This window comes from Electrona antarctica, assembly GCF_951216825.1.
Source record: "Electrona antarctica genome assembly, chromosome: 24".
Classification (NCBI taxonomy): Eukaryota; Metazoa; Chordata; class Actinopteri; order Myctophiformes; family Myctophidae; genus Electrona; species Electrona antarctica.
In genome coordinates, this window is record NC_136803.1 from 3,971,464 (window position 1) to 3,989,538 (window position 18,075).

At 44.3% G+C, this 18,075-nt stretch overlaps 2 protein-coding genes across 3 annotated transcripts in view; one reads left to right on the top strand and one right to left on the bottom strand.

Moving 5' to 3' along the window:
* LOC306917467 (leucine-rich repeat flightless-interacting protein 2-like) overlaps positions 1–9,715 on the bottom strand; it is a 75,771-nt gene extending 66,056 nt beyond the window's left edge. Inside the window, exon 1 of the mRNA XM_079495693.1 lies at positions 8,655–9,715. Coding sequence (XP_079351819.1) covers positions 8,655–8,744 — 90 coding nt within the window. The 5' untranslated portion in view covers positions 8,745–9,715. The remainder of the gene's footprint in view (positions 1–8,654) is intronic.
* Positions 9,716–10,436: 721 nt separating this feature from the next.
* Positions 10,437–18,075, top strand: part of LOC306917469 (four and a half LIM domains protein 2-like) — a 65,776-nt gene continuing 58,137 nt past the window's right edge. Inside the window, exons 1-3 of one of the 2 annotated variants that reach the window (XM_079495696.1) lie at positions 10,437–10,572; positions 11,096–11,157; positions 12,235–12,310. The gene's annotated coding sequence lies outside the window, so the exon portion shown is untranslated. The remainder of the gene's footprint in view (positions 10,573–11,095; positions 11,158–12,234; positions 12,311–18,075) is intronic. The other variant, XM_079495695.1, reaches the window with a different exon arrangement.

The following is an 18,075-nucleotide window of genomic DNA, read 5'->3' on the forward strand; positions in this document are numbered from 1 at the left end:
CTATGTGCACTTTTTGTTTATGAAGCCCGTACAACAAGTCAAACAGAAATGCATTTTTTTATGTATTAATGTCCCAGTGTAAAACAAATAATATTAATAAAAAATAAAAAGAATCGTTAAATTGTGATTATTCGTGTGACAATGAATCGCCATGTAAAATGTCATTGACAGTGACAGCCCTACAGCAGAAAGAGAATAACTAACGCTTCAGTATTCCAGTCCTAATCAGTGCATGCAGTGTTTTTGTTTGGCATAGTTCTGAGCGTGGATGTAGCCTGTGAAACCCATCACTATGGTGATGGAGTTTTTTGGACTGCAGCACTAGTGGCAGTGCAGCAAAACACAGACAGATCTACTGCGAGGCTGTTAACCCATTTTGACCTGAGATCAGATTCTAAAAATGTCTTCTACATCCTGACAGTTTTCTGAAAAAGCTATGTTTATATGTCAGTGGTTCTTCGATTTTTCAAAAATAGCAGACCTACAAGCTCGTAGCGCGCCACTCGGTGGCGCGCTATGAGCTTGTAGATCTGCTATTTTTCAATAGCTAAAGCATAACGTAATGCTAACACCAAAAGGGGTTCCCGCCCAAAATGGGTTTTAAAGAATAACTAAAAAGGTCTTTCTTTGCTTCATTCCACACGATCCTCGCAAACTTCTCCAGAAGTAAAACTATTTCAGAAATGGAACGGGAGTACTGTAAACCAAGACAGTGCATGCTCGGAGTCTGCAATCATATTGTAAATCTAATCAATAGTTTAACCTTTCGGTGAAAAACAGCAAGACATATTATTGGCCAATGTAAACAAAGTATCCAAAACTGAAGTGTAGCAGCACACACGTGACATACAGTATGCAAAGGCTACATATGCATGTCTAGTCTACTGTATAATCAAACACATATGTCTGTAAACAATATAGCGAAATACAAACACCAATAAGTACAAGTGACACACACAGCTGTTCAGTAGACAGTAGGTCACACACACACACACACACACACACACACACACACACACACACACACACACACACACACACACACACACACACACACACACACACACACACACACACACACACACACACACACACACACACACACACACACACACACACACACACACACACACAAGAAATGGAATAAGCATCTCTAAAGCTAAGCATTTTCGAAGCTTGTTAATGGCCTAATATGGGCTGTGTTCTCTAAACTTCTCGTTTGTATATTTGTCTCTGATCCCTTTTATTGACAACCAAACTGTGCAGGAATTTTCCATTTTGGTGTGTTGTCTTTCCAGTCATGTAGCCATGGATTCAGAAAGGTTATACTGGTCTCCGGTGACTTAGTCGGTAAGCAGTGAAATGATTTGAATTAATAATTCAGTTGGCTGCACACCATTTGTATGAATGGTGTGTATCTATCTTTTACAGGCTGAATCGTCTTTGCCGGGGGCGGTGTCTTCTGGTTGGTTACTGCTTTTAGTGGACGAAGCCCTGTGTGGGCAAAACGTTCACTTTTGGTTAACCCATTTTGGACTGAGGTCGATTTAAAAAAAAGGCTTCTAAATCCTACATTTTTTCTGAAAAACCCATGTTTCTATGTCAGTGGTGCTCAACCTTTTTCATGTAGGACCCCCAGAATTATCTCCATTGGGCCACGGACCCCCATCTCAAAATATGTAGTTCCAGGGACCCCCCAGAAGCAAATATTTTAGTTAAAAATGTTCGCTCTGAAATATACATTCAATGATTTGCGCCACATTTTAACGATTTTTCAAAAATAGCAGACCTACAAGCTCGTAGCGCGCCACTCGGTGGCGCGCTATGAGCTTGTAGATCTGCTATTTTTCAATAGCTAAAGTATAACATAATGCTTGAAACACCAACAGGGGTTCCCGCCCAGAATGGGTTCAAATAAAAAAGACGGGAGAGCACTTCATCGTGAGCAGACATTCTTTTGTGAGTGTTGCACGCCAATGACTGGCTTCGTGTGTCCCTATCTATGTGTGTTGCATGTATGTTTGGTCGGGGTATGAAGTGCAAATACCACTGGGTTGGTGACTAAAAAGTGGCACTGTTGAGCAGCCTACAGGCCCATTCACACTGAGCACTATAACTATAACAATAAAAGTATAACTAATAATAAAACTGTACCGAACAGTAGTACAGAGCACAGTACAGTACTTATCACAATAAAACTGTACCGTACAGAGCACAGTACTCATCACAATAAAAGTATAGTTGCACTGCTCAGTTCACACGGGTGTGATTTCTTTCTTCACTTGTTATTTTCGGGTCCAGCACCGTGTTTAATTTTGACCCGAGATCAGATTCTAAAAATGTCTTCTACATCTAATCCTGACAGTTTTCTGAAAAAGCTATGTTTCTATGTCAGTCGTTCTTTGATTTTTCAAGCTATGAGCTTGTAGATCTGCTATTTTTCAATAGCTAAATTATAACATAATGTTTAAAACACCAAAAGGGGTTCCCGCCCAAAATGGGTTAAACCCCAGCATCTGTATTGTGGGGGAACTTTAGCAGAAAAGAGCCGTGTGTCGATCGGCTATTGCCATAAAAAGCTTCCCCTACAATAGCAGAAAACAAAAAAGACACACTAGTAGCACAGGGCCCTGGGGGACTCCGCTCAACCATATAGGGTTTTAAGTGGTTAAAAACAGGTTCTCCACTCAACACAGTGAATCCTGCTGTAACCTGATAATCTACAGGCGCTACAAGGATGATGGATGCATCTGTCAATGGAGAGTCCTATTGTCTGTTCCTAAGAATGAGATGAATTTACTGGGCTGCTGCTGCGTGGGTCGGGGAGATTCATTTCATGAATGGGAACCATGCCGGGGTGAGGTCTGACGGCGTGTGCTGTACTGTAGCGGCAGGGGGGCTGGGGGTGACTCATGTGAAAACATTGAGGATAGGGATTTATTGTTCATTATATCGATATGCTGATATTTACTTGCAATATCTGTGATAAAAACAGTATCATCCCGATATGTTTAGCCAATATTTTATTTTATAATATTTACAAGACACACATATCTATCCATCTATCCTATATATATATATATATATATATATATATATACACTAGACCTGTACGTGCCCGTCGTAGTCGGCCTACTTGGGAACGATGCAACTTGGGAACCTAATGACATACATTGCCATAGCACCCGTTTTAACTGTCAGCCGGTGTCCCACATGGAGATCTGTGTATGTGCCTGTGTGTGTGTGTGTGTGAAGACTGCAAACTGAAAAGTGTACTTGTCAATCAATTGGGCCCACTGGCAGAGCCTGATTGGTTGGTTGAGCCTCAATTGGCTGAGGCAGAGGCTGAAAATTGCACAGGTGAAAGGAGTTGGCCTCATTAGGCCCACTGGCAGAGCCTGGCCCAGGTGAAAGGAGTTGGCCTCATTAGGCCCACTGGCAGAGCCTGGCCCAGGTGAAAGGAGTTGGACTCATTAGGCCCACTGGCAGAGCCTGGCCCAGGTGAAAGGAGTTGGCCTCATTAGGCCCACTGGCAGAGCCTGGCCCAGGTGAAAGGAGTTGGCCTCATTAGGCCCACTGGCAGAGCCTGGCCCAGGTGAAAGGAGTTGGCCTCATTAGGCCCACTGGCAGAGCCTGGCCCAGGTGAAAGGAGTTGGCCTCATTAGGCCCACTGGCAGAGCCTGACCAGAGCCTTTTGTGGTGGTTCTGGAGAACCGTGGGTCCGACCGACTCGATACCTGGCACTGCACTCCCTGTGGGGGTGTGGAACACGTGTGTCGAATGTGAAGTCAGTGGGTCAAACGGTTCTCGAGTTACGTGCATTACAACCGTACACACACACACACACGTACACACGCACACAGAGACGTGGCGCATTTATAGTAGGATAAGTCAAGAAATCGAACCACGATCTGATAGTTTGTTCATATAAACGGTTTTATTCCCCAGCTGTTGTAGGGTTAGTTCTGAAACAGACTCACTTATACTACAAGGGCCTTGCTCAAGGGCAGTGGTTCCCAAACTGTGGGGCAGGGCCACCATGGGGGTCACCAAATGATTTTGATGGGGTCCCCCCAAGAAAACAAATGAAATGCCTCAACTCCTACAATTACATGTGCTTGTCAGGGTGCTAGGGGGGGTCCCCAGTTCTAATATGATTATTTGGGGGGGGGGGGGGGGGGGGGGGGGGTTGTCTGTCACAGCCTGGAAAGTTTGGGAACCCTTGCTCAAGGGCACATACTGTATGGGTTTGGCTGCTCTGGGGGGACTCAAACAGCAGCAACAATACAACCCCATTTAACCATCTGGTGGTGATGTCACTTGCATCTCCAGGAGCTTCCTAATTAGCGTGCCGGTGGGAATGCTTCGTGGACGTGCGTTTAATTGACAATTACAGTCACAGCAGCAGCTCAACGCTGCTCTGGCGTCTCCGAGAGAGACCAGGAACTGCTGACTTGCATTCTGTGCCAGTGAGCAAACAAACAAGTCGGGGAAGCAGGGTTCATTTGTTGTGTGCTGCTGACAGAGTGGAACACGTTGTCTCGACTATCCATCGAGACGCGACAAATTGGCCACAACAGAATGGAAGTTTGTCTGAAATCCTTTCATTTGCCTATCTTTCTGTACATGTCCTGCCTTTTAAGAATGTAAACATCCTCCGTTTATGATTCATGTTTAATTCAACATGGTTTCCCCCAAATAATGGGTGAAACACAAACTGAGAAGTGGCTGGAAGGCCATCTACTCTTTGTCCCCCATTGAGAAAAGTCACAGGCCCCTGCACCCAGACCAGTGGAAAAATGTTAAAAGAAGGCTCTGTTGTCAAGTAAATGAACAATCTGCATGGACAAAAGTCATGCTTACAAGGGAAGTTGGGTGTGGAGTGGAGACTTTTTAACATGTCTGGACCCACCTTAATCTCTGTGAAGTGTCTGCATTTGACCTCTGGAGGTGAGGGTCAAATGAAGAGTTAAATCATATAACTAACTTTCCTGTAATTTTCACATTGTTAAACCCTTGCATTTTTTCGCAACATGTTATGACAGCACGAAACCTAGAACTAGCCTCGGAGACTGCAGGCGTTTTGTTTTACTGTTTCCAGTGTCCACATTGGTCTCTTCTATTACACAGTGATTAGGGCTGGGCAATTAACCTACATTACATATATCGAAACCTATATAGATAACCAATCATGTAGGTCATACATGGGCAACTGGCAGCCCGTGGGCCACATGCGGCCCCCACCTTCACTTAATGTGGCCCTCAGGTTAGTATCAGAATACAGGTTAAATGATTCATTTCAGATGTTACAATTCCAAACATGCAAACATAACCTGCTTTTGTATGTCCAATGTGTTTGGATTTAGTTCATAAAGTTAACATAACTATAACTAACCCTAACTAAATTAATTTGAAATTAAATAAAAAAGGTTCTTTTTCAGGATTCCAATTAAATAAAAAAAAGCCAATTTTTTTCAGGATTTCATTTCAAATAGAAAAAATAGCTGATCTACAAGCTCAAAACGCGTCGCAGTGCGGTGCGTTTTGAGCTTGTAGATCGGCTATATTTTATTTTTCTTCTGCATCAACAAATCAACATGATTTCTAATAGGATTTAATTATCGACTAAATTGAGAACCCTCATTAACCAATTAACACTGTATTATACTTCACTGTTCAGTGTCCAATAGTGCCATAAAAAATAGCTTCAAGCTCAAAACCTGTCACAGTGTGATGTGTTGTGAGCTTGTAGATCGGCTATTTTGATTTGAAATAATTGCTCATTAATCGTAATCGATGCGAATGTTTGAAATGACCGTGATACCAATTTTGAAGTCATTTTTGAGGTTGAGGACCACGGCCAAATACATTTTTTGGGGGGGGGGTCCTTGACATGAAAACAGTTTGAGAAATTGAGAAGCACTGCACTAGAGGGACCCATTCAGGAGCCATGCAGTCAGTTCCTTCAGGCTGCAGAGGTGATTCCTTCCAGATGCAGAGGTCAGCAGACCTTGGTTTATACTTTATAGGGACCATGAGCATATCCCCATGAGCACGACACGTGCCGAGGAGGAACCAATCCTGAGAAACTCATCTCTGGGCATTCATTGCTTTCAGCAATGTGGCTCGTAGTGAGTGCAATATGCAATGCATGTCTTAATATCATTGTTTTGTCTCAAAACATCCTAAAGCCTGAACCACACAAAAGGGTCGCCGCATGCGACTCCTTGGGTCCAAACGGTTGCAAGGAGTTGCATGTTGACCCTTTGGTGTGGTTTGGGCCGTTGAATTCCATGCGTTGAATCACTTGGGACAACTTGGGACGACGTGCGTCAACGTGCAACAGGACATATCACCCTTGACCCTTTGGTGTGGTTAGAAGGAATAGTATGTGACTTTGCCATGTGTTAACAATAAATACATTTTACTGTTTGTTTTGGTAGCCCAGAAACATCCCAGCAAGAGGGCAACACAATACACTACTACTACTCCAGTGGCTGATAACTTCTGGTATAGAGGGAAACGACGGGTAAAAATTGGGTTAACTACATAATACTATGCTTTTAATATTAACTGGTTTATTCACTGAAAGAGAGCCAACGCAATTCAATGAGAAAGCCAGAGACTGGCATATTTGATTAATGATGAATTAAGCGAAAGCTGTAACAAAATTAATAGTTTCAACTTCTCCATACTTCTCCACACTGACTCACTTTCCCTGCTCAGAATCTTCCGGTTTGAGGACCCAGCAACTGCACTTTTAAACTGTATCCAGATTCCAGAACAGAACAGATTAATAGTTTCAACTTCTCCATACTTCTTCACACTGACTCACTTTCCCTGCTCAGAATCTTCCGGTTTGAGGACCCAGCAACTGCACTTCTAAACTGTATCGAGAACAGAACAGAAACAGTCTGAAAGCATCAATTGGGGCCTATACTATGCATACCCCCCCCCCCCCCCCCCCATTACACCAAATCTATTCAAAAACAGCCAAACTACAATCTTACAACATGCTGCTTTGCTACTTGCTGTGAGCTTGTACATTTGCAATTGTTTGCAGAGTGATTGCCCCCAGAATAGTGATGCTAGGGGGGTTCATTAAGTAACTGGCAGCTGAACAACGGAAATGCTGTCTGTATCTAAAAATAAAATAGCATAGAATCATATTCATTCATATGCTTATGGTATCAATGGACTTGTATATTGCAATTGTCTTTAACATTTCCTTTAATTAGTGGAATACAAAAGGAGGAGAGATAATGCGATTACACCAATTAAACAACTGGCTGTTAATGAATTCAGTGCCTGGAGAATGCCTAAACCCTAAAGAGACCATATGATCACAGGAAGAGCCGTCACAGACATGCCCGCAACACATGGCGGCATGTGTGAGGTATCTCCCTCTGGAAATGATGTCAGCACTGCATTCCCAACCCTCTTCCGGTCTTGTAAATGATACAATAATAATAGTTTTTGAAGTCTAATTCCCACTAAAGCTGGCACAGCACACGCCTCGGGAAAGCACCACGACAGAAGGCGTCCTCTCTCTGATCTACTTCACATATTATCTTCATCTTTTTATCGAACAGTCCACAGAAGATGCTGATCTGATCTCCACAGATTGTCCTTTTTTTATTTCATGAAACAACTCCTTCCTTTACCCATTAACAATTCCCCCCATTCATTTGTCTGTGTCGGTTACATTATCCGTCCACATTCTTGACTATGTAGGCCAAACCAACAATGTCACCGCTCTCTGAGCACCAATAATGGAGCTTTTGTCTGACGGGGCTTTTTAGGATGAATGCATATGATGTGTGTGAATACATTAGCCTAATGACCGCTGTGTTTGCACTCTTTATAAAACAGTAGGCGAGGGAGTCGAGGAGGGGTACACAATACCGTGTTGACATGTCACTGACGTGGACTTTAATGTCACAACCTCTGCAGGAAACGTTGTGACATTTTCAAGGAAGCATAATAGACTTGTTGTAGACTTGTATGGTTTACAGTGGTTCTCAATGTGGGGTCTGGGGACCCCGCAAAGGTCCTTGAGGTGTTAAAGTTTAGGTCCCCCAGCTAAGAGATTGCAAGACCAAATTGGACCCTTGACCCTTGTGGGTTCTGTAACTCTTGAGAGCGTACAGATGGAACCAAATGGACCCTCCTGGGGCCTATAACTCTGAGAGGGCACAGGTGGAACCAAGTGGACCCTTCTGGACCCTATGGGTCTGAAACTCTGAGAGGGTACAGGTGGAACCAAGTGGAGTCTGGAGGACAGAGGGTACAGGTCACCTGTACCCTCTGTCCTCCAGACTCCTATACCCTCTCAGAGTTACATTAGGACTTTACAGTGTGGTTGGGTACCCAGAGATAAAATAAAACATTTTAGCAAATGGGGGTCCACTCCCTGGCCTAATGCATATACAACGGAGGGTCCTTGAAATGAAAAAAGGTTGACAGTAGCCTAGCTCTGGTCCATAGCTCTAATGCAACGGGAGCAAGAGCAGTAAGGCTATGGACCAGAGAGCTAACAGTAGCCTATACAGTACTGTACGCAGCCCGGTGGATTTTGCGCAGTGTGGGTTTATCCTTCAACACATACAGCCTTGGCTTCATAATTAATAATAATAATAATTCATAAAACGTACCTCCCGGGCGATCTGGTTGAGAGCATCATCTTCAGCGGTCAGCTTCTCTCGGTTCGGGATCCGTTTTCTCCCAGTGACCTGAGTTCCCATGTTAAATATATATATAAAAAATAAAAAAACCCAAATGTATTGTTTAAAGATGCCTGGGGTGTGTTGCTTGCATAGGCCGATACGTGTCAAAACCACAGGGAATTACGACGAAGCACAGCGTAGAAGTAGAAACTGTCCCCTCACTGGAAATACCATCATATTCACGTAATGGAAAAAAGCAATAAAACAAGGGAAAAATGCTGTGCGTGTGAGACTGAGAGAGGAGACAGTGTAACAGTCTCCACCGCTACAATGTGTCCAATCTACAACTCGGCAAATAATATAAAGGCGCCGCAATCCGCCGGTCCATAATTATTAATAATATCCCTCGTATTGTATATTTAACAACACCATTGCAGTCGTTATCGATGCCTGTTGCTGACAAAACATAGTTCGGTCGATGTGATGTGTCATCGGATTCGGACGGTCCTCGATCCAGCCACGGCGTGACTCGGGTATCCCTGATTTCCCTTAGTTAGTATCCCTCCTTTTCGGCGTTTCTTTCTTTGGGTGTGTTGAAAAGCGATCCCGTCAGCTATTTTAATCCGCCATTGTCAGATTTGTCACCCATCATCATCACCCCGCTAACAACAGCCTGTGTCTGGGACGCAGCAGCGGCGACGAAGCGAAGGTCTGTTAGCATGTAGGAGCAGCAGCAGCACTGGCATCATCATCATGATCATCATCTGGGAGTTTCAGTTTGGTTTGATCAACGCCTCCCTCAACGGCATCGCCATAATCCACAATGTCACTCACAACACACACACACTGTCTGCACAGTGCACACGCACGCGTGCGCGCGTGGTACACACAGGAGGAGCACTAGTGTTGCCAGGTTTTGCGAGAGAGCTAGAGAAAAACAAGCAAACCAGTTCCCAACGCACCCAGGGGGCCCGGCCCAGCTCCGGTGAGCCTTCCCGCGTCGGCGTCCAAACGCACAAGAGACAGACTTGCAGCTTTCCGTGCTCACAGAGACAAGACACGTACGACGGACACGTACGACGTTACGTACACGGTACGTATAGGGAGTTAGGTAGGGACACACTAATGGAGTGGTGCACCTGGAGGCACCGCTCAAAAAAGGAAAAAGCCGTGGAATAGTATTTCGAAACATTTCAACAACACAAATCTTGTTATGGAAAAACGTCTGGGTTTCCGAGGCTAGGGGATTCTTGACTTGAGTTGAAAATGTAAACACTAGTTTAAACAACATTAGGAAGCAAGCCCAAATAAAGCAATTGCACCTTTATATAGAAGAAAAAAGAACGCAACCCACAACTACCAATAATATCTACAAGCAACTTTACAGAAAAGAAACAAGCCCCAAAGTCGCTAATAATAATAAGCGGACATGGCAACACTCACTGAGAAGGCGGAGGGAGATGGGTGGATGACGCTCTCCGCTGATAGGCTCACGGTTTCGGTGTGTCACATCGACATTCGACATTATGTTGCCCTATTAAATACTGCGACTCTAGGGGTCGCAAAATCACTGAACCACACGCGCGCTATGTATCGTTTGATTCATTCATTTATTATTTAGTGGCAAAATAACTAAAACTACAGACGCAATAGGCCTACTGTATAGGTCACGAATTTGGCTGCAACACGGGGGTAGGTCCCCCCCCCCCCCCCCTTTTTTTTGTACAGTCTAGGGTAGAGCTTGTTTGTAGGAGCAGAACAGCCAGGAGAGGGGGCGGCTGGGTCAGGGGGCTGGGTCCATATGCATCTATGTCTGGGGGCCTGGGGCGCAGCCATAGATATGGACCCAGCCCGACATGGACCCAGCCGCAACAACAAAAAACAACGACGCAGCATTCTCATTCAGGTCTGTAGTAGCCCAAACCCTCGGAAACCCAGACATTTTTATTTCCAGGGAGAAAAAAATAGTCTAGGGTCCAAGTCCACTGATTACTGATCGTCTGCACCTTTGTTAAATTGACGCACACAACTCTCTCTCTCTTTGTCGCCCTAGTTAATTAGTCTCATGTCCTGCAGCTGCGCCTCTCCCGCCTAATTATGCCATAGAAACATTAGGCAACTCACAGCTCACTGAGCACAGGCCGTTCTATATTCTTCTGCCAGGCTTAAAAAGGCCTCTGGCTGTTTTGAAAAGGTGTGACCAGAAAGGTGACATACCTATTGCCTTTGTTGTTGTGAAATGTGATCGTGATGGATTCCTGCGCAGGCACTAGGCAGCCACTATAATTAGAACAGTAGGCTATACGTACTACCTACCTGTCCTACCTGAGGCTACCTCTCTGCAGTTGTTGTTTGTATACATGTATATGGTATTGCAATGTAGGCTATGTTGTTTTTATGTTGTGATGTTTTGTGTGGACCCCATGCAGGAAGACTAGCGACCGCAGCAGTGAAGCTAATGGCTTTCCGAATAAATAAAGAAAGAATAAAGGTATTGGGAAGTCATGAGAAGAAGAAGGGATTTATTTCTGTGTCAATTTCAATGTATCTAGAAATAACGCAATTTTAACATTGACTTGAGCCACATTCTGCATGTCATAAATCGGGCCCTTTGCTGCTGAATTATGAATATGAATACACTTTATGAGAGGCCTACATCAGACCTTCAAATTGCCCTACATGACAAATGTAGGCTACATTACCTGCCCTGATGTTTGCTTTGATTGAGATAGGCTATAACTATTTATTCAATGTTATACTGCCATCTAGTGTCATCATAACGCAACAACGGGCACATGATCACAGACCCGTTTTCCAAGGGTGGCGTGTGATCATCCAGACTGGATCTCATCTGATTCTGACCCTGGCCCTCAAATATTGGAATCCAATCCACCATTGCCTTTATTTCTTATTATACGTTACAAATTAGAATAATATAAGTGATTAGAGCGCTACAGTTAGAAAGCACAAGTGTCTTATTTCAAAAACAAAGTTTTTTGACTGAGGAGTCATATTTTGACAGCACCGTGCCTGTCATAATTTCACCTCCATCCCTATCTAATTATTGGACAGTATTAGGATGTTGATTATCATTTTGTATTCATTTTATAGGGCCCCAAATGACACCTTAGAAAGCACAAGTGTCTATTTCAAACGCAAAGTGTTTTTTGACTGGGGAGTCATATTTTAAGATGTTGATATTGATTTTACAATTTACAATTTACAATTTAGGCATTTAGCAGACGCTCTTAATCCAGAGCGACTTACATTATTTTGTATTCATCTTATTGATTGATTCATTGATTGAATAGTTTATTAGACAATGTATACACAGCAACAGAGTACAGTCAAACACTCAGTCCAAAAGGGATAGCACCAAGCATCCTTGCAGTCTTGTTTCCATTTAGGCCCTAGGGCCTATGCAATCAATTCATAGACAAATCTTTAGGGCCCCAAATCACACCTTAGAAAGCACAAGTGTCTAAGTGTGTTTTTTGATGGGGGAGTCAAACTGCCTGTCATAATTAGATAATAAAGATGTTGATATTTATTTTGTATTCATCTTTAGGGCCCCAAATCACAGAAAGCACGAGTTTGTCGAGGCTGGAGCAAGTGCTACGGGCTACGATGGAGTCTGAAGAGAGGTGAGTTTTCAAACTACGGTAGAAGATTGGGACGGGGAGTGAATCTGCAGTTCTGATTGCAATGGGAAGTGCGTTCCATAGTGTTGGAGCCAGAAGGGAGAAGAGTTTGGTACGTGTGGAGCCTTGTCCCGGTGTTTTTATGTACATGTGGGTTGAATCACATTTATATGTCTTGTGACTAGGGCTGTCACGATTACACAATGGCGAATTATTGTCAATTTGTCACACAAATTATTGCGATTAACGATTTAATTTTATGAATTTGGTGTTTTTGTTCTTGTGCGACGTGAGAGAGATCTCGGTGACAACTTGGGGATGCACCACTGCTCAAGAAACACAATAACACCAAACATGATTTTTTTTTGTCCTTTGATTTAAACATCCCGGTCAGATTTGTGGAGATTGTTCTTATTGACGGACCAATGAAAGGACCCTTAGCAGCATTGTGCATACTGTAATAATGCATTGCGGGAGCCTTTTACAGCACAGCCCTGCGTGACACCTCAACCGGAAGGTTCCCAGTTCGAATCAGCCGTCCGACACGTTAAAATTACCACCGCTGAAATGCCCTTGAACAAGGCATCAACCACTACGATGAAATGTGTTCTATGAGCAGGGCCTGGCTGGAAACAAGTTCTTGAGCTTAGCCCAGATACCCTGGGTAAATATAGATTTCATTTCATTTCATTTCATTTCATCTACACTGCCAGCGATGTGACCGAGCAAATGATTAAATCTCATTAGAATACATGTTTTTCATTGTGACTGTCCTGAAAAAAATCTATAGCGGGCACCAAATTGCTCAGGGCGGGACTGCAGGCTACGTCGCAACGCAATGGCCGACGCTCCATATCAGGACAGTTTTTCGCACGATATCGCCCTCGGAACGCTCACTCCTTGCCTGTCTGGATAAGGTGTAATGATCACGCTGTATACGCATAACACCTCATCTACACAGGCAAGGAGCGAGCGCTCCGCCGGCGATATCGTGCGAAAAAACTGTCCTGATATGGAGTGTCGGCCATTGCGTTGCGAGGTAGCCTGAACCAATCAAATACATAACCAATAAATAGTAGCGTGTACGTAGATCTCAACCAATAAAAGTCGTTGGGGCCGTGAAACCTCGCTCAAATAGAGACTCTGCGAGCAAATATAGCGGTGGACGACATCGCTGCACGGCACGTTGCCGCTCGCGCTACGCCAGGACAGTCACAATGAAAAACATGTATTCTTCCTTGTAGTTCTCCCCGTGTCCCCTAGGGTAGGTACCCTCACAAAAACATGCAGTAATCCTGGTCTCTAAACTACCTCCCCCTGGCCAGCTGGGGCGCCTGATGGAGGGGAAAGGAACTGGTCGGAATAACGTGTTCCTTCCACGTGCTACGTCCGGCCAGGGAAATTCCCCCCCTGTCAGGTGAAAAGAAGCAGCTTGGACTCCTCATGCATGGAAGGAGGCATGAGGTCTGTCCGCTGCCCCCCCAGGTTGGCAGAGGAAGTGTAGCGCCCAGGATTACATTAGATAATTGGCACTGGGTTGCAAAATCGTGGGATAAAAATTATTAAAAAAAACAACCATGTATTCTAATGAGATTTCATCGTTCGCTCGCATTGCTGGCAGTGTAGGTAAGAGTCATAACAGCAGACATGTGGCAGGTGAAACATGTCCTAATATGCTAATAAATTATAATTTTGTTTGTGCTAGCGCGAGAGACAGAAATGTGGCCCTTAGAGCACCACGGACAATCGTCCGGTTAAACCCGGTCCAGTCAAAAACGGCCCTCGACCCGTGAGCCAAAAGTCCTCTGCGACATTGTTAATTTTGTCGACTAAAACATGACAAAAATGTTTCGTCAACTACCTTTTTTCACGGACAAACTAAATATAAATAAGCTATGATGACCCTAAATAATAGTGTCAATTTAGTCAACAAATAAAAACTGGACTAAAATGTTAGGGAGGGACTAGTGGAGAAGAGATCCAGTAGAACTAAAAACAAGTAATATTGGTTGTGCTTGGGTGTTGGGTGTTAAGCTTGTAGAGTGACTATTTTCACCATGCAAGTGTAAAATCGGTCATCGACAAAATCAAGTGTAGATTTAGTTGACTAAAATCTTATAATATTTAGTTGACTAAAACTAGACTAAAACCATAATAATCCTGTCAAAAGTAACACTGCTCTGCACCAAGATATCATTCAGGCTATGTGGGATTAGAGGCGTTCAGTCCCCCTGAGGTAGCTCAGCCATTCGTGCTCAACTATGCACACCTCTAGGCTGCCTTGTTGGTTACTGCTTAGTTTGTTTGACTCCTTCAGATCACTTCCTCAGTCATTGTACTGAGCAGTATCCCCTGCCTTTTTGGTGTCTTTGTCATATACCTACATTATGAGGTAAGGCTAGGCAATTAACTGAAAATATATCAAAACGTATACATCTGGCCAACTGAATGGTGCACAAAGCTTGTAGATCAGCTAGTTTAGGACTGCCAGGCTAGTTTATGACGAACTGTTGTGTGCATGCACAAATCGGCATGAATCCGTATGCGAGGCACTGGTTTGTGTTGTGACTGACGTCAGAACTCTGTTAAATCCATGCCTTTAAGACAAGCACTTTTTTCTATTATAGAGTGAGCTAAGAAAGGCAGATAGAGACAGGGATACGGTGAGACAGATAGAGACAGGAACAGAGACACAGAAGAAGACACAGAAGAAGACACAGAGACACGGCTACAGAGATATTGTCCTCCACTCCGTCCCATGTGCTCTGACGAAGAGGTGGCGCCCCAATCGTCCCAGATGCTCCTTGAAGACGTGACACCCCAATCATCCCAGTCTCTCTCCAAGGGAGTGACGCCCCAAACATCCCACCAGACTGCCTTCAAGGTAGTAATGGCCCAATCTTCCCAGACTCTCACTCTCTCAATCTCCCAATCGTCGGAGACTGTCTTCGAGAGAGTGACGCCCCAATCGTCGGAGACTGTCATCGAGAGAGTGACGCCCCAATCGCCGGAGACCGCCCTCAAGGGAGTGACGCCCCGATCTCCACAGACTCAAATCGTCCAGCACCAACAGACCTCCATGTGGTCCCCATCACAGTCTGTGTACCGCAGTAGCTTTGGCAGTAACGAACCGCTGCTCCCGGAAGGGGTCCCGTTTCAATCTTCCCAGACACACTCCTGTTCTGAGTGTACATATTCCTTCACGTCCCTCCTCTTCCTCCACAAACACATGAAGAGGAGCCACAACGACCTCTACTGCCAAATGCTGAAGAATGGACAGATCCTCTTAGCCGCCGGTCAGGAAAATCAACACTTGACTAAGACGTCGTTGACTCAGCCGGAAGACACAAGTTCACAGGGGACTAAGACGCACGTCTGCAAACAGTGTCACAAGGGTTTTAGTAAGTTGGACCATCTGAACACACACCAGCGTCTCCACACCGGGGACAAACCCTTCCACTGCAAACAGTGCGTCAAGAGCTTCAGTCAGCTATCCCACTTGAACATTCACCGGCGTGTCCACACGGGAGAGAAACCATACCACTGCAGTCACTGCAACAAGGATTACAGTCAGCTGGCCAACCTGAAGACACACGAGCGCCTCCACACCGGAGAGAAGCCCTTCCGGTGCAATCAGTGCGACAAAAGCTTCAGTCATCTGAGCACTCTGAAGCGACACCGGCGCGTGCACACCGGAGAAAAGCCCTTCCACTGCACGCAGTGTGACAAGCGCTTCAGCCGAATAGCTCAGCTGAGGAGGCACCAGCGCGTCCACACGGGGGAGAAGCCGTACCGCTGCGCGCAGTGCGACCGCGGTTTCAACGATGTGGGCAACCTGAAGAAACACCAGCGTGTGCACACGGGGGAAAAACCCTTCTACTGCACACAGTGCGACAAGCATTTCAGCCAGTCGGGCACTCTGAAGGCACACGCCACGAAGCACCAGCTCGTCCAGGTAAATCAGTTGACGTACGCGAGGAAGAAAATAACACGCGTCTGTGAACGCTGCCGCCAGAGTTTCAGTAAGCTGAGTCACCTGAAGACACACCAGTGTGTCCACGTGGGAGAGACCGACCCTTCCACTGTAAACGGTGTTTGATTGATTGAATAGTTTCATTACACTTTCCCAAACACATGAGTCGGGACCCATTTGTGATTTGTGGGTTGTGGACACATTTCTATTGGTACCTTTTTATTTATTTTTTAATTCCTTGATTTTGTTTTTAATTCTTTTCATTTCAAAACATTTTCAAAAAAACATTCCCCAAAATAGGACCCATTTTCATGAATTAAAAGTAAAGTTTCAGTAATTTCATGATGAAATCAAAGAAAATCAAATTCAGTTAAAGTAGTAATGCAAATAGCTGATCTACAAACTCACAATGCGGCGCGAATCTGCTAGATCAGCTATTTTCACTAGTTTGAGTTCTAAGACATAAAATTTCTCTTTTGGCTCATGACCTGAAAAGTTTGGGAAATGTAAAACGGCAACAGAGTACAGTCAAAACACTTCCATCTAGAAGGGATAGCACCAAAAAAAAGTCCTTGTGGTTCATTTAGGCCCTAGTATACTACAATCCATTCAAAATCCTGACATTAATTATTTTTCTGCCATCTACAAACCTATTCGGACCCCCTAGGCTAGGGTATACAATTCAATTCAATCTTTATTGCAGACTCAGGGGAATCCATATCACAGTACAAAACAACAATACAATAGATGACGAACATCTGGCTTGCACTGGAGCTTCTTGGAGCTCTCAGTAGCAGCCCCATACAGTCATTGTAGGCCACTGTCAATCGTCTGTTACTGGCCTTGTCCTTGTCATCAGAGAGGTCATTTGAGATGATGTGGCCCAAATATTTAATCTCACTGCAGACACTAAGGACAGAGCCAGAGAGATAAAAGTCAGGAAAGGTTAGATGTCTGTCTTCCCTGCTTCGAACAATCATAATCTTGCTCTTTTTTGCATTTTATATATAATGTCAAAATCAGCACCATACTGTGAGCATAAACTCAGCAGCTGTTGAAGACCAGCAGGTGCAGCAGACCAGCAGATACAGCAGGTGCCAACTACGAACATGTTCGTAGACCCCCGTATACTTCATATATGAAAGCGGCGACCGTCAATTTACATTTTAGCATTGCTCCGGTTGCTATGCAATGCCTCCGTCCCCACCAGCGATGGGATTTTGACTCCCTGATAACTCTGAAATGAAACGGAGGCTTGTAGAATGGGACTCAATTGCTGGCAAGGCTTAGCTGTGCTTAGACTACGACCTAGCGGGCAATAAAAGAGTTAAGGAGTGTTTTTCGTGCAAAACAAATGCCTGCAATGGATTCAGAATCATGAAGAAACCCTAGTTTGACCCCTCACATGCTACTTAAAGCAGAAATAACATTAAAACTGTTTTTAATATTTAATATCCTATTGTCTATGTCCCTCAAAGTTATTTCTAATGGTTTGAGCCTCAATCACCACTCTGATATAACCTGTTCCTGTCATTTCTTTCTGGACTTTGAAAGCAGTTTTAGCTGCAATACCACAATGTCCTGAGGTGGTGGGGGCGCTGATATGCAGATTATTTAATATTTGAGTAATTATAATACTGATGCTAGATAAAACCCAGGCTTGTTTCCATTCCATGCCAGCTTGGAAAATCAACAATGGTGGACATTGTAAGCAAAGTGGAAATGCAAATTTGGAACTGAAGACTGAAAAGGAGGAGGAACTAGATAAAGTGCCCCTCGGAGCACAGGTCTCCAC